We start from the raw sequence: 15,044 nt of genomic DNA, 5'->3' as shown, positions 1-15,044 counted from the left end.
TTTCCTCGTCTGAACTCTGTGAAGTTGGTGCATAAACCTGAACTATTTTTAGAGTGTACCTTTTACACAGCCTAATCACAATCCAAGCTACCCTGTCCGATAAACTACTGAATTTGATTACGTTACCCGCAACCTCTCGGTTGATCAAGAATCCCACTCCACTAGATCTTTCTTTGTCCTTACCTCTGTAGTAGAACAGGTGGTGACCATCTTGTAATTGTATCAGCTTTTCTTCCGTTCTTCGGACTTCGCTCAGTCCTACGATGTCCCACTTGATGTTGTTTAGTTCTTCCATTAAACTCTCCAGTCTGTGGTCTTCTGAGAGACTTCTTACGTTGTAAGTATAGATCTTCGTTTTCTTCATGTTGTTTAATGTCCAAGACTTGGATCTGCTTGGACAGATATGTATATATATATTTATATATTTATATATATATGTATATATGTATATATACATATGTGTATATATATATATATATACATATATATATATATTTGTATATATATATATTATATATATATGTATATATATATATATATACATATATATATATATATATATATATATATATATATGTGTGTGTATTTACCTAGTTGTATTTTGCGGGAAGGGGAGCTATGCTCGTGATGTCCCGCATTTGTATCTCGCAGTGTCTAGTTTGTTTTTAAACTCATGAATGGTTTTTGCGCATAATATTTCATTGTCCAGTTTGTCCCAAGTGTCCAAAACTCTATGAGGAAAACTGTTTTTCTTCAGTTCTCTTCTATAGCTATGTTTTTTGATTTTCTTTCCATGTCCTCTTGTGTTTCTTTTGTCCCAGTTAAGTAAGTTCTCTCTATCGAGTACCTCTGTCCCTCTCATGATTCTGTAGATGGTCAATAGGTCACCTCTCTCTCTTCTTTGCTCCAGTGTCGGTAACTCCAGTTTAGCCAATCTCTCCTCGTATGATAGGTTTGCAAGTGCAGTTGCCATTTTTGTAGCTGCTCTTTGGATTCTTTCTATTTTCTTTATATTCTTTTTGGTACTGGGGGACCACAATATCGCCGCATACTCTAATCTAGGCCTTATCAATGTAACCAATATTTCTTTTATCATGTCTTCGTCCAAGTATGTAAACGCCACTTTTATTGATCTTAGCAAGTTGTAAGTCTCCCCGACAATTTTGTTAATCTGTATATCATAGGACAAGTCGTTCGTGATAATTACTCCCAAATCTTTTTCGGATCCTACTTTCTTTACTTCTTTGGTTCCAATTGTATATTTTCCTGATATTCTGTTTTTGCTTTTTCCAAACTCCATTATGCTACACTTCTTAGTATTAAAGTCCACTTCCCATTTCTGACTCCAGTTCCATACCCTATTTAGGTCTACTTGCAGTGCTTCACAGTCCTCATCAGTTTCTATTTTCCTTAGCAGTTTGGCGTCATCAGCAAAGAAGCTCATGTAGCAGTTCACGTCCTCGTCCATGTCATTCATATAGATAGCAAACATTATTGGTGCCAGCACAGATCCTTGCGGTACTCCACTGATCACCTCTTTCCAATCTGAATATTTTTCTCTGAGCACTACTCTCATCTTTCTACCAGTCAGAAAGTCCTCTATCCATTTTAGTAGGTTTCCTTGTATTCCTCCTATGTGTTCCAGTTTTTTTAGTAGTTTTCTGTGTGGTACTTTGTCAAAGGCTTTTTGCAAGTCTAGGAATGCACAATCAGCCCATCCATTTCTTTCTTGCACTATGTCTATTAGTCTTGAGTAAAAGCATATTAAGTTTGTGGAGCATGATCTTCCTTGTCTGAATCCGAATTGTCTTGGGTTTAATATGTCATTGTCTTCCAGATGTTTTACCCATCTATTCTTGATTATTTTCTCACAAATTTTGGCTATGGTGCTTGTTAGTGATACTGGCCTATAGTTGGTGGGTTCTTCCTTGTTTCCTCCTTTGTATATTGGTACAATGTTAGCGTTTTTCCAGTCCTCGGGTATCTTTCCTTCTTTGAGTGAGCTGTTTATTAAGATGTGTATTTTGTCTGTTAGTTCTTCTTTGCACTCCTTTAGAATCCAATTTGCAATACCATCCGGGCCATGTGATTTTCTGTGTGTGTGTGTGTGTGTGTGTATTAACCTAGTTGTACCTAGTTGTATTTTACGGGAAGGGGAGCTATGCTCGTGGGATCCCGTCTTCATTTCTCATTTTATCTAAACTATTTTTAAATTCATGTATTGTTTTTGCACACACCACTTTCTCATCTAACTTGTTCCAACTGTCTATTACTCTGTGAGGAAAGCTGTTCTTTTTCAAATCTCTTCTATAGCTGTCTTTTTTTATTTTCTTTCCGTGTCCTCTTGTATTTCTGTCATCCCATTTTATCAGATTCTCTCTATCAGTAATTTCTATGCCTTTCATGATTCTGTAAATAGCTATCAAATCTCCTCTCTCTCTTCTTTGCTCTAGTGTCTGTAGTTCAAGTTTTTCTAGTCTCTCTTCATATGATAGTTTTGAGAGTGTTGGTGCCAGTTTTGTAATTGCTCTGTGTATTCTTTCAAGTTTTTTTATACATTTTTTTGTACTTGGTGACCATATCGTTGCTGCATATTCCAATCTTGGTCTTATCAGGGTGATTAGGATTTTCCTCACCATTTCTTCATCCAGGTATGTAAATGCCACTTTGATTGTTCTTATTAAATTATAAGTTTCTCCAAAAATCGTATTTATATGTTTCTCAGGTGAAATATTATTCATAACAATGACTCCCAGGTCCTTCTTATTTTCTACTTTTTTTATTCCTTCTTCTCCCAAATTATATGATCCTGTTATTCTGTTTTTGCTTTTTCCAAATTCCATTATACTACACTTTTTTGTATTGAACTCCATCTCCCACTTCCTACTCCATTCCTGTACTTTATTTAGATCTCTCTGTAGTGATTCACAATCTTCTTCAGTTTTCACTCTTTTCAGTAGTTTTGCATCGTCTGCAAAGAAGCTCATATAGCTTTCAATTCCTTCATCCATATCATTAATATATATAGCAAACATTATTGGGGCCAGAACTGTTCCCTGCGGGACACCGCTTATTACTTCATTCCATTTTGAGTGCTGGTTTCTTATCACTACTCTCATTTTTCTTTCTTGCAAAAAGTCTTCCATCCAATTTAGTAATTTACCTTGTATTCCTCCTTCAGATTCTAGTTTCTTAAGCAACTTCTTATGTGGTACTTTGTCAAAAGCTTTTTTTAGGTCTAGAAATGCACAATCAGCCCATCCATCTCTTTCTTGTATTATATCTATTAGCCTTGAATAGAAACATATTAAATTGGTGACGCATGATCGTCCTTGTCTGAATCCAAATTGCCTTGGATTTAGTACGTTGTTTTTTTCCAAGTATTTTACCCATCTATTTTTGATAATTCACAAATTTTTGCTATTGTACTTGTTAGAGAGACTGGTCTATAGTTGGTAGGTTCTTCTTTATTTCCTCCTTTATATATAGGTACTATATTTGTTTTTTTTCCAATCTTCTGGAACTTTTCCTTCTTTCAAGGAACTGCTTATTATGCTATGTATTTTGTCTGCCAGTTCATTCCTGCATTCTTTCAGAATCCAGTTTGCTATTTCATCTGGTCCATGCGATTTTCTGACATCAAGATTACTCAAGTGTATCAATATTTCATTCTTTGATACTTCTATTTCTTCTATAGGGGGGATTTTCTCTTTCCATTCAATCTCTTCAGGTTGTATGTTCTCCCTTGTAAACACTGATTTAAAATGTTTGTTCATAATTTCCGCCATTTCCATTTCCTCAGTGTATTCAACTCCCCCTTGTCTTAATTTCTCCGAGTCCTGTTTGTTTTTCAGTTTATTGTTTACAAATCTGTAGAATAGTTTTGGTTGATCTTTACATTTTTCTATGACGTCTTTTTCATATTTTCTCTTTTCCTCTCTGCACGTTTGTACATATTCATTTCTATAACCGGTATATATTTTCCATTTTTCAGGTCTTCTGTCTTTTTTCCATCTGGTCCAGGCTTTGTCTCTTTTGTCTTTTAACTCCCTACAACTTTTGTTGTACCAGCATTTTACATATTCTTTTTCTTGTTTTTGTCTTGGGACATACTTTTCCACTCCTTTTTTGTAAATTTTTGTCAAAATATTCCATTTCTTTTCCACTGATGTTTCTTCTTTGTATATTTCTTCCCAATTTTCTTGTTGAAAGAATTCTCTTATTTTATCAAAGTTTGTTTTTTCATACATCATTCTTCCTTTTCTATATTGTTCATTTCTTTTCATATATTTTTCTTCATTAAGTTCCAGTTCAATCAATATGTGGTCACTTTTACCTATTGGTGTTTTATATTCAATCTTGTCCACTATTCTAGGTTCAGATGTAATTAATAAGTCTAGTCTCGATGGTTCTTCTTCATTTCTATACCTAGTGTTCTCCTGTATCCATTGTGTCATTGTGTGGTCAATAATCATCTCAAGTAGAGCGTTTCCCCATGAGTCGTCTCCACCCTTTACTGTCATTTCTTCCCAGCAGATTTCTTTGCAATTAAAGTCGCCCATCATAACTATTCTTCCTCCATCTTCCATTATTTTATTTAATGTTATCTTTGTGTCCTCTAACATACTTTTATGTTCACTCTCCTCCCATGAGGCTGTTTTTGGAGGCACATAATTTATCACAAATTTTCTGCTCTTCTTATCTCTGTCTTCCACTTCTATCATAATCATCTCTACTGTATTCTTTCCATATATGACACCTTTCACGTTTATATCCTTCTTAGTCAGGAACATAACTCCACCCCCTTGCTTTTTCTCTCTGTTTCTAATCCAATAATTGTATGCATCATGTCCTACACTGTTGCGTGGTAGTGGGCCTTTTAATTTTGTTTCTACAATTCCCATTATGTCCGGTTCTTTTTCCTTCAAATAATCATTCAGCTCATTCAATCCTGTTATTAATCCATCTATATTTGTGTAAGACACTCTTAGTTTTCTGCCACTTCCATTGTGTTCTCTGTTTCCCTTATGTTTTTCTTTTGTATGTCGAACTTCCTTAGTTTCATGTTCACTACTCTCCAATAGAATCTCTCTTTCTCTGACTCCGTTCTGTTCTCGTTTTTTGCCTTAGCTTCCAGTCTTTTCTGCTTTTCTTCCTCTCTTTCCTCTTTATTCATTTCCCTTTTTATCCATATCTTTTTATATTGTTCACTTGTTGCTAGTTTCCCTGTTTTGGATAAGATATTCTCTGCCGTTGTTTGTGACTTGAATTTAATCTTAATTGGTCTGGTCTTGTCTGTGCTATACTTTCCGAGTCTAAATTTCTCTTCGATTTGTTTCATAATTTCTGGTTCATCTTCTTGAACTGATTCTAGTAATTGGCTTACTTTTTCATTTTCCTCTTTGATTCTTGTGGTTCTATCTGTGTTGTTTCTCTTCCATTCCTAATATAATTATACATTTCTTCTTGTCTGCTAAATCTCTTACTATATTCTCCTTTTGTCTCATCGCTTTAATAACTGAGTCTTCAGTATGTTCTTTCAATTGCTGTTTGACTATGTCAGTGAATGAAACCTTATTTCCTTCTTGGGTTGTTTTCCAATTCTTAGTTTCTTTAGCTATTGTCTCTGTTTTCTTTACTATTCTTCTTCAATTCCTCATTCTCCACCTTTACTTCTCTTAACTGTCTTTTTAGGTCTTCTATTTCATCAGTTAAGTTTTTATTCGCCTTTTCTAGTTCTTCCAATCTTTCAACCCTTTGTAAGATGGTGTTCATATGACCTAACCTACTCTCCAAGTCCTCGATCACCTTATCAACCTTCTCCTCTAGTCTTGTCAGTCGGGGGGGGGGGGTTTGTGTCCCCCCACCCTCTTTAAATCCCTTGAAAATATTCTCATCACTTTCTACTGTATTGCTCTTATCTATACTTCTAATCTTTACATTTTTATTAGACATTTCGTCGTCGTCGGGAGGCCTTTTGTTTACCTTTCGCCTGTCTGCCTGGGCCAAGTCTACTCCTTCCTCATTTCCTTCCATTTCCCTCAGTAATCCCTCCCCCTTTCCTCTTTCCCTACTTTCCTACTACTCCACGAGCAATTTCCCCCCCACCCTGTAAAAACAATAGGCACTTCTCTTTGCGTTGGGATCCACAAACTTCAATTTTCTTCAGAACGTCTTCTAAGCCGTCCATTCGTTGAAGTGTGTGTGTGTGTGTGTGTGTGTGTGTGTGTGTGTGTGTGTGTGTGTGTGTGTGTGTGTGTGTGTGTGCAAACCCCGTCTGGGGTCTTAGCTGTATGTTATCATGAAGGTAAAAATCTGCTCAGCAGCTTGCAGCTGATACTTTATGGTCTATATGGGGTGCCCCTACGGACCAGAGACACTCATTATTTTGTGTATGTTAGAGGACATCTCTATTCATAGAGAAATTATGCTACTTTATTATGCTGTGAATATTCCTCCATTATCCTGCCCCTCCCCAGTCCTGTACCTCTTCTCTGAATATACATTTCCATTTTCGCCAAGCCCTGCGTTAGGGGAGAAGGAATATTGTCAACGAGTACTCCCACTTTAGTAAAAGGATACCAAAAACGGGACAGATGGGAGGACCAGGCATCCTAAGGTTCCCTAAGGACCAGGAACCCTAAGGTTCTGGGTGTGGTTCAGATGTGAGTAAAAGGGAAGAGATAAGCAGTATGTTTTTGAGAAGAAAGATGGATGTATTGGCAATGAGTGAAACTAAGTTGAAAGGGAGGGACTGGGTTTAATTTTGGGAGTGTAGTGGTGAGGGTGGTGGGAGTGAAGAGAGGACGAAGGAGAGAAGGGGTGGCTGTACTAGTAAGTGAAGAGATAGCTAAGCATATGGTGGAGTGGAGTGAGGTTTCTTCAAGGTTAATGTGGATAAAGGTGAAACTGGGAAAGGAGATGTTGCTAGTTACTGGTGCATCTGGGTCTGGTAGTGGGAAGAGTGTAGAGAGAAAGGAGGATTTTTGGATATGTTCAAATGAGTTTATAGGGAGTTTAGGGAGAAATGTCAATGTAGTGGTATTGGGAGATTTAAACGCTAGAGTAGATGAACCAATAGACGTAGTGGTTGGGAAGTGTAGCTTTAATGGACAATATAGTGGTACCCAGGAGAAGAGCAGGAAGAGTTTATCAGATAATAGTTTGGTGGGAGGTAAATTGAGAGTGGAGGAAGAGGAAAAGGACAGACTGTGGGGAAGTGCTTAGAGTATTTCTTAATGAAAAGGAAAAGGAGGAGTACAATAAGAGTACAATAAGGGTTTAGGGAGAAGTGTCAATGTAGTGGTATTGGGAGATCTAAATGCTAGAGTAGGAGATGAACTAATAGACGTAGGGGTTGGGAAGTGTAGCTTTAATGGACAATATAGTGGTACCCAGGAGAAAAGCAGGAAGAGTTTTGGATGTACCTGTTCTTAGGGGAGAGAGTGGGGGAATATCAGATAATAGTTTGGTGGGAGGTAAATTGAGAGTGGAGGAAGAGGAAAAGGACAGACTGTGGGGAAGTGCTTAGAGTATTTCTTAATGAAAAGGAAAAGGAGGAGTACAATAAGAAACTGAGAGAAGAGTGGAAGTGAAGGATAGAGTAGAACTAGGAGTGAAAGAGGAATGGGGATGTTTCAATGAGGGAGTCACAAGGTGTGCAAAGATGGTGTGTGGAACAAGGAGGATGGGAGAAGACAGAAGGAAGGGTAGTGAGTGGTGGGATGATGAAGCAAAGAAGGTTGTAGAAAAGAAGAAACGAGCATTCACATATTGGTTGCAAAATATATGAGAGGTACAAAGAAAAAAGAAGTAAGACATAAGATAAAGGATGTAAAACGGAGAGCAGATGTAAAATGGGATAAGAGTATGACAAAATATTCTAAAGTAATAAAAAGATGCATTGGAAGGAAATTAAGGGAAATCAAGTAGAGAAGATAAGGTAAAAGATGCAAATGGAGAGATGATAATGGAAGAGGTGGCAGTAAGAGGAAGATGGGCAGAGTATTTTAGGGAGATACTAAATGTGAAGGAGGGTAGGAAGGGAAAGGTAGTTGCAGTGGGAGGCGCTAAGAAAGTGACAGTGATGAACGAGGAAAATGGAGGAGAAATAAGAAAAGATGAAGGGAAAGCAGTTATTAAAAAGATGAGAGCAAGTAAGGCACCTGGGTTAGATGGGTGTCATGCAGAGTGTCTAGAACAGTGAGGTACAGTCTTGAAGGACTGGCTGATGAGGTTGTCTAACGGTTATCTAAAAGAGGTTAGAATGCCAGAGGACTGGAGGAGTACCTGTGTAGTACCATTTGACAAGGGAAAAGGGGACAAATTTGAGTGTAGTGGTTTCTGAGGGATCAGTTGGTTGAGTGTGGTTGGGAAGGCATATGGGAGGGCCTTGATTGAGATGATTAGGAGAGGAACAAAGGGAGTAATTGGTAAGGAACAGTGTGGGTTTAGGACAGGTAGGGGTTGTGTGGATCAGCATCAGATTTTCGTGGTAAGACAGATATGGGAAAAAGCTTTAGCAAAGGGTAAGGTTGTGTTTTGGGCCTTTATAGATTTGAAAAAGGGTAGACAGGAAGTCACTGTGGGAGGTTTTGTAGATATATGGGGTAGGAGGAAAGCTGGTAAGAGATGGGAGATAGTGTTGATGAAAGAATATTGGGATGGTTTGGACTCGTGGAAAGAATGAGTGAAGAAATATTAGTATAAGAAGTGTGGAAGGCAGAGGTGGGGGGAGTGAATTTGAGGGGGCGACCTACGATGAGATGTATAGATGCGGGAAAGAGGAGCATTGAATAAAAGGTGAATGCCTGTTGAGGAAGGAAGGGAGAGGACATAGGATAGGGGTGAGTGGAGACTGGTTGTGTATGGAGGATGATGCTGTGATGCATGGAAGGGGATGAGGGGTTAGGGAGTGGTTATATGTGAATGATATTTTGACAAAAGGGCCGAAGGGATTTCTCCCCGTCTTCTCTTTTTCAGCATGAGGGGATGGAGAGGGGGGGTGAAGAAAAGAACCAAGAAAAGAAGGACGGAGGGAGGGAGGGGGTGAACAAGAGTGGAGTGGGTGGGGATGAAATGGGTGGGAGTGGATTTATGCCTTTTGACTTTGGCTGCCTCCTTTGTAAGGGAGAAAAAAAACCTTGGTATATGTATGTATACATATGCATATACGTATACTTAGGCAGGAGGTTCTCCCTCTGGCAAGAAATGTTGTATATAATAGCATGATGACAACTCATAATTTTCTTGTGAACTTGTTCAATACTGCGAACAAGGCGACGTGTTTCAAGAGGCAATCTATGTAGAAGATCAGCAAAGGACATTTCAACAACAACAACTTCATTTTCAAGGCAGAATAATACATACAATAGACAAATCGTAAATATACAGAAATAGTGTTACATAAATGAGCTAAGGAAAGGTCACGAACAAAGAAATAATATGAAATAAGTACTAACATACGAGAGGTCGAGAATAAGACAAAAACCCCAGCAATGACAAATGATCACCCACGCCGTGGGGTGGTCAATTGTTCACCGCGCTGTGAGGTGGAAGAGTGGACATCATCAACATGGAAATGTGCGATCATGGCCTTAGAAGAAGGGAGAATTTGGAGATCTTGAAGCTGCTTATTCATGTCGGAGTTGCTGTGTTTGATATGCAACGCTTCGATGATCGCAAGTCTTTTGTGGTCTTTTTCCGTGGTAACAATGGAAGTAACCTTTACGAGGCCTTCTCTTGTGAGTCGTCGTTGGTGGCGGTTACTGTAATGATTTTTGCCTGAAAATAAATGAAGAGTAAGCCTTCTCGATACTTTAGTGGTAGTCATACCAATATACGACGCATGAGGCCCACAATCCTCATGTTGGCATACAAATTTGTATACGGCATGACTACGTTGAAGGAGAGGGCGTACAGGAGTGGTGTTATTTCTCATGATCAGGTTACTAATCCAATTGTTTTTGTAGAAAATGACCAGATTTAACCTATTGCCCTCGTTAATAGGTTTGACATTTCTTTTAATTATGCCCTTGATAATACGTTCCTCGGTCTTATACGAGGTTGACATGAGACATTTAATATGAATTAATTTTGTTGCTAGGCGGAATGATCTGTAAGTTGTTTTTCTGATTATACCACTTGTTTGTAGTGCGTTTGACCACACTGGAAACGACGTGGTGTGGGTATCCATTGTCAACAAGCATTTGGGATATCCGGTCCATTTCTCTGTGGACGTTTTCCCACTCACTACAGTGGGACAGCGCTCTCCTGGCAAAAGCCGCGATAGTAGTCTCTTTAAATCGGTCAGGGAATTCGCATTGACCATTCAAACAATGGCCAGCGTTAGTGGATTTGACATAGACCGAAGTGGAAATTGAGTCCTCCTCAACTTTTAGGAGGACATCCAAGAAGGGGAGGGCACCATCTGGACTTTTTTTCCCATGGTGAAGTGTAGGCCGGATTTCTCTTCGAATGTATATATACATATACATACATATTTGTATGGACATACATATGTACATATATATATATATATATATATATATATATATATATATATATATATATATAAATATATATATATATATATGTATATATATACATACATGCATATATATGTTGAGACATTCTGACAGGTTGATGTAAGCGGAATAGGAAACACAGGAGTCTTGGTCTTGAGTTTATTCCTGACTAGTTTCGCAGGTATGCTTTTTCAAAGGAATATGTGTACAAACGGGCTGTGGGCATTTTATACATGGGGTGGACCTCACCACCTCTCCGAGTTGCCATAGTTGGTGGCGAATGTGAACATCACATTGTGGCTCATGTAACAATGAAGACATTTATACAATTAAATATGATAACACTAATACCAAAGAGATTAATAATAGAAAATGTAACAATAGTAATGATAACGATGAAGATAAATATTTAATTAATAATTTTAACAATAATAATAAAAATGATAATAGCGGAAATAATAACAATAAAATAAAAGTAATAATAATAAAAACAATAATAAAAATAAAAATAATAATACTAATAACCAAGAAATAAAAGTAATCATGACAATAATAGTGAAAACAATGATAATAAAAACGAAAAATTAATTAAATGTTTAAATAGTAACAATAATAACAATACTAATGATAAAGATGATGAAAGTAATAATGATAAAGATGGTAATAATAAAAATAAAAAAAAATAAAAAAAAAATGTAATGATAAAATTTTTATAAATATAATGATAGAAATAATAAATAATAGTTATAATAACAATGATAATAATAATAGTGTTGAAAATAAATAGTAACAAATAGCATTAAAAGAATAAATCATGATAAAAAGTTGGGGCAAGGTAGCATGGAGGAACTTTAGAGTGAAAGGAAGAAAGCTGGAGAGGGTAGGCCGAAGTGGGAAAAAGGTATCTACTTAGGGTCGGGGGTCTGGGAAGCCATTCTTGGAGGGCAAGTGTCGCGGTAGATTTTGTCCATTTCGAGTCACCAGTTCTCTTGTTTGTGTTTTTGTGGTTGGCAATGTAAAGTGATTCAATTATTTTCCGTTGTTTCTTGTGTAGTCCTTTAGCTAGAATGGTGGAACCCTCCCAGTTAGGCAAATGTCCCTCTGTGTCAATGTGGTTAACTAGAGCGTTGGTTTCTCGGTGGTGTCTAATGTCCGCTTTGTGTTCCTTGAGTCTGTTGTTAAGTCCTCTGTATGTCTCTCCGTAGTATGCACAGTCACATCCTTTGCAGGGAATTTTGTAAACGATGCTATTGTCACGGTTCGTCTTGGTTCTGTTGGTGGTCAAGTGTCCTATTTTCTTCCCTGTGTCATTTACTATGATGAGTCCTGTCTGTCTCAATGTTTTGGAGAGCATGTGAGAGAGGCCAGAGGTAGGAACCACAAGGTATCGTAAATTTGTCCTCTCTTCACATCTTTTCCTCTGTCTGATTTTAATGGCTTTCCGTAGTGACGTCCCTAACATGCCCTCTGGGTACCTTAGGTTCCTGAACGCAGCGGTTACGTATTCAATTTCCTCTTGTAAATACTCTTAGCTGCATATTCTAATAGCTCTAAGGTAAAAACCAATGAAAACACCTGAGTTGGTCTACTCGTCGTGAGCGCTAAAATAGTGGATGAAGTCGTCTATGTTTGACGGTTTACGGTAAACCTTGAACCTAGCGCTGCTGTCCGATCTGATGACGACAGCGTCTAGAAAGGTAGGGAACCGTTGGTCTCTTCCTCTACTGTGAATTTAATTCTTGTATTGTCCACGTTTGTTCAGTATGTTCCAGTTTTGTTTCTTGTGTGTTGTTTGTTTTTTGTTATCATTATTGTTACTATTTAAACATTTAATTAATTTTTCCGTTTTTATTATCATTGTTTTCACTATTATTGTCATGATTACTATTAATAATTTTTACTTCTTGGTTATTAGTATTATTATTTTTATTTTTATTATTGTTTTTATTATTATTACTTTTATTTTATTGTTATTATTTCCGCTATTATCATTTTTATTATTATTGATAAAATTAATAATTAAATATTTATCTTCATCGTTATCATTACTATTGTTACATTTTCTATTATTAAATCTCTTTGGTATTAGTGTTATCATATTTAATTGTATAAATGTCTTCATTGTTACATGAGCCACAATGTGATGTTCACATTCGCCACCAACTATGGCAACTCGGAGAGGTGGTGAGGTCCACCCCATGTATAAAATGCCCACAGCCCGTTTGTACACATATTCCTTTGAAAAAGCATACCTGCGAAACTAGTCAGGAATAAACTCAAGACCAAGACTCCTGTGTTTCCTATTCCGCTTACATCATAATAGTTAAATGTAATATATATATAATAAATTTATAATATTTTTTCAGTACATTGTTTCAAACCTGAAGCAGGAGACGATGCTGGCAGCCCTGGAATTCTCGATCGTTCACGGAGACAAGGAGCTGAAGGACAAGTGCATTGAGGTACTCTCTCTCTCTCTCTCTCTCTCTCTCTCTCTCTCTCTCTCTCTCTCTCTCTCTCTCTCTCTCTCTCTCTCTCTCTCCCTCCCCCGTCGCCTGAAACTTGTAACTGTCATCACAGCTGAGTCGCCTCGCCAGACCCGGCTCCGACAAGTGGTGTCCTTCTTGCCTCCAAACCGGGTCCAAATTAGTACCTAGTAGCCTAAACGAGGCCATTGAAGCCTGTGGTGATTGGACCTGCTATTGATATCATTCATTTGAATTGCAAAATTATAACCCAGCTTGTTCAGTGTACCAAGATGCATATTGAATATTACCCCTATATTAGTTGTATATATATACATATATATATATATATATATATATATATATATATTTGTGTGTGTGTGTGTATATATATATAAATATATATACATATATATTCAAACACATATATATATATATATATATATATATATATATATATATATAAAATATATAAATAAATATACAATAATATATAACACATATTTATAATATATCGATACAAACTCAATATCTATCATAAGATTCATTTTTCACCTGTAATATGTACGTAGCCAAAACATACACATATCACGACACAATTACATACACACACACACACCCACAATACGCAGATTATCAAAACTTGTCAGATGATGCAAAACTACTGAAAAGAGTGAAAACAGAAGAAGATTGTGATATCACTACAGAGTGATCTAAATAAAGTACAGGAATGGAATAAGAAGTGGGAGATGGAGTTCAATACAAAAAAGTGTAGTATAATGGAATTTGGAAAAAGCAAAAACAGAATAACAGGATCATATAAATTGGGAGAAGAAGGAATAAAAAAAAGTAGAGAATGAGAAGGACCTGGGAGTCATTGTTATGAATAATATGTCACCTGAGAAACATATAAACAAGATTTTTGGAGAAACTTATAATTAAATAAGAACAATCAAAGTTGCATTTACATACCTGGATGAAGAAATGGTGAAGAAAATTCTAATCACCCTGATAAGACCAAGATTGGAATATGCAGCAACGATATGGTCACCAAGTACAAAAAATGTATAAAAAAAACTTGAAAAAATACAAAGAGCAATTACAAAATTGGCACCAACACTCTCAAAACTATCATATGAAGAGAGACTAGCAAAACTTGAACTAAAGACACTAGAAAAAAGAAGAGAGAGAGGAGATCTGATAGCTATTTACAGAATCATAAAAGGCATAGAAATTACTGATAGAGAGAATCTGATAAAATGGGATGATAGAAATACAAGAGGACACGGTAAAAAAAAAAGACAGCTATAGAAGAGATCTGAAAAAGAACAGCTTTCCTCACAGAGTAATAGACAATTGGAACAAGTTAGATGAGAAAGTGGTGTGTGCAAAAACAATACATGAATTCAAAAATAGTTTAGATAAAATGAGATATGGAGACGGGACACCACGAGCATAGCTCCCCTTCCCGTAAAATACAACTAGGTAAACTAGGTAAATACACACACACACACACACACATATATATATATATATTATTATTATTATTTTTATTATTATTATTATCATTATTAATATCTTTTCAGTACGTTCATTCAAACCTGAAGGAGGAGACGACGCTGGCAGCCCTGGAATTCTCGGTCGTTCACGGAGAGAAGCTGCTGAAGGACAAGTGCATTGAGGTACTCTCTCTCTCTCTCTCTCTCTCTCCCTCTCCCTCTCTCTCTCTCTCTCTCTCCCCGTCGCCTGAAACTTGTAACTGTCATCACAGCTGAGTCGCCTCGCCAGACCCGGCTCCGACAGGTGGTGTCCTTCTTGCCTCCAAACCGGGTCCAAAGTAGTACCTAGTAGCCTAAACGAGGCCATTGAAGCCTGTGGTGATTGGACCTGCTATTGATATCATTGATTTGAATTGCAAAATTATAACCCAGCTTGTTCAGTGTGCCAAGATGCATATTGAATATTACCCCTATATTACTTGTACATATATACATATATATTGAGACATTTATGACACAGTTGATCTAAGCGGAATAGGAAACACAGGATTCTT

At 37.0% G+C, this 15,044-nt stretch overlaps 2 protein-coding genes across 7 annotated transcripts in view; one reads left to right on the top strand and one right to left on the bottom strand.

Moving 5' to 3' along the window:
• Window positions 1-15,044, top strand: part of LOC143031065 (BTB/POZ domain-containing protein 6-like) — a 76,523-nt gene that overhangs the window by 54,535 nt on the left and 6,944 nt on the right. For 3 of the 6 annotated variants that reach the window (XM_076194448.1, XM_076194444.1, XM_076194446.1), the window contains exons 4-5: window positions 12,893-12,988; window positions 14,578-14,673. The exons of 1 other annotated variant lie outside the window; for it this stretch is intronic. In XM_076194448.1, the coding sequence (XP_076050563.1) occupies window positions 12,893-12,988; window positions 14,578-14,673 (192 nt within the window). The remainder of the gene's footprint in view (window positions 1-12,892; window positions 12,989-14,577; window positions 14,674-15,044) is intronic. 2 more of the 6 variants (XM_076194449.1, XM_076194447.1) reach the window with 1 other exon arrangement.
• LOC143031066 (uncharacterized) lies at window positions 9,095-10,371 on the bottom strand (the record flags this gene model as incomplete). Its single annotated transcript, XM_076194451.1, is given in 1 exon segment — window positions 9,095-10,371. A coding segment is annotated over 1 exon segment (822 nt). The 3' UTR covers window positions 9,095-9,508.

This window comes from Oratosquilla oratoria, chromosome 12 (genome assembly GCF_046742065.1).
Source record: "Oratosquilla oratoria isolate Oo_2021 chromosome 12, ASM4674206v1, whole genome shotgun sequence".
Taxonomy (NCBI): domain Eukaryota; kingdom Metazoa; phylum Arthropoda; class Malacostraca; order Stomatopoda; family Squillidae; genus Oratosquilla; species Oratosquilla oratoria.
This window is presented reverse-complemented; position numbering and strand designations above follow the sequence as displayed.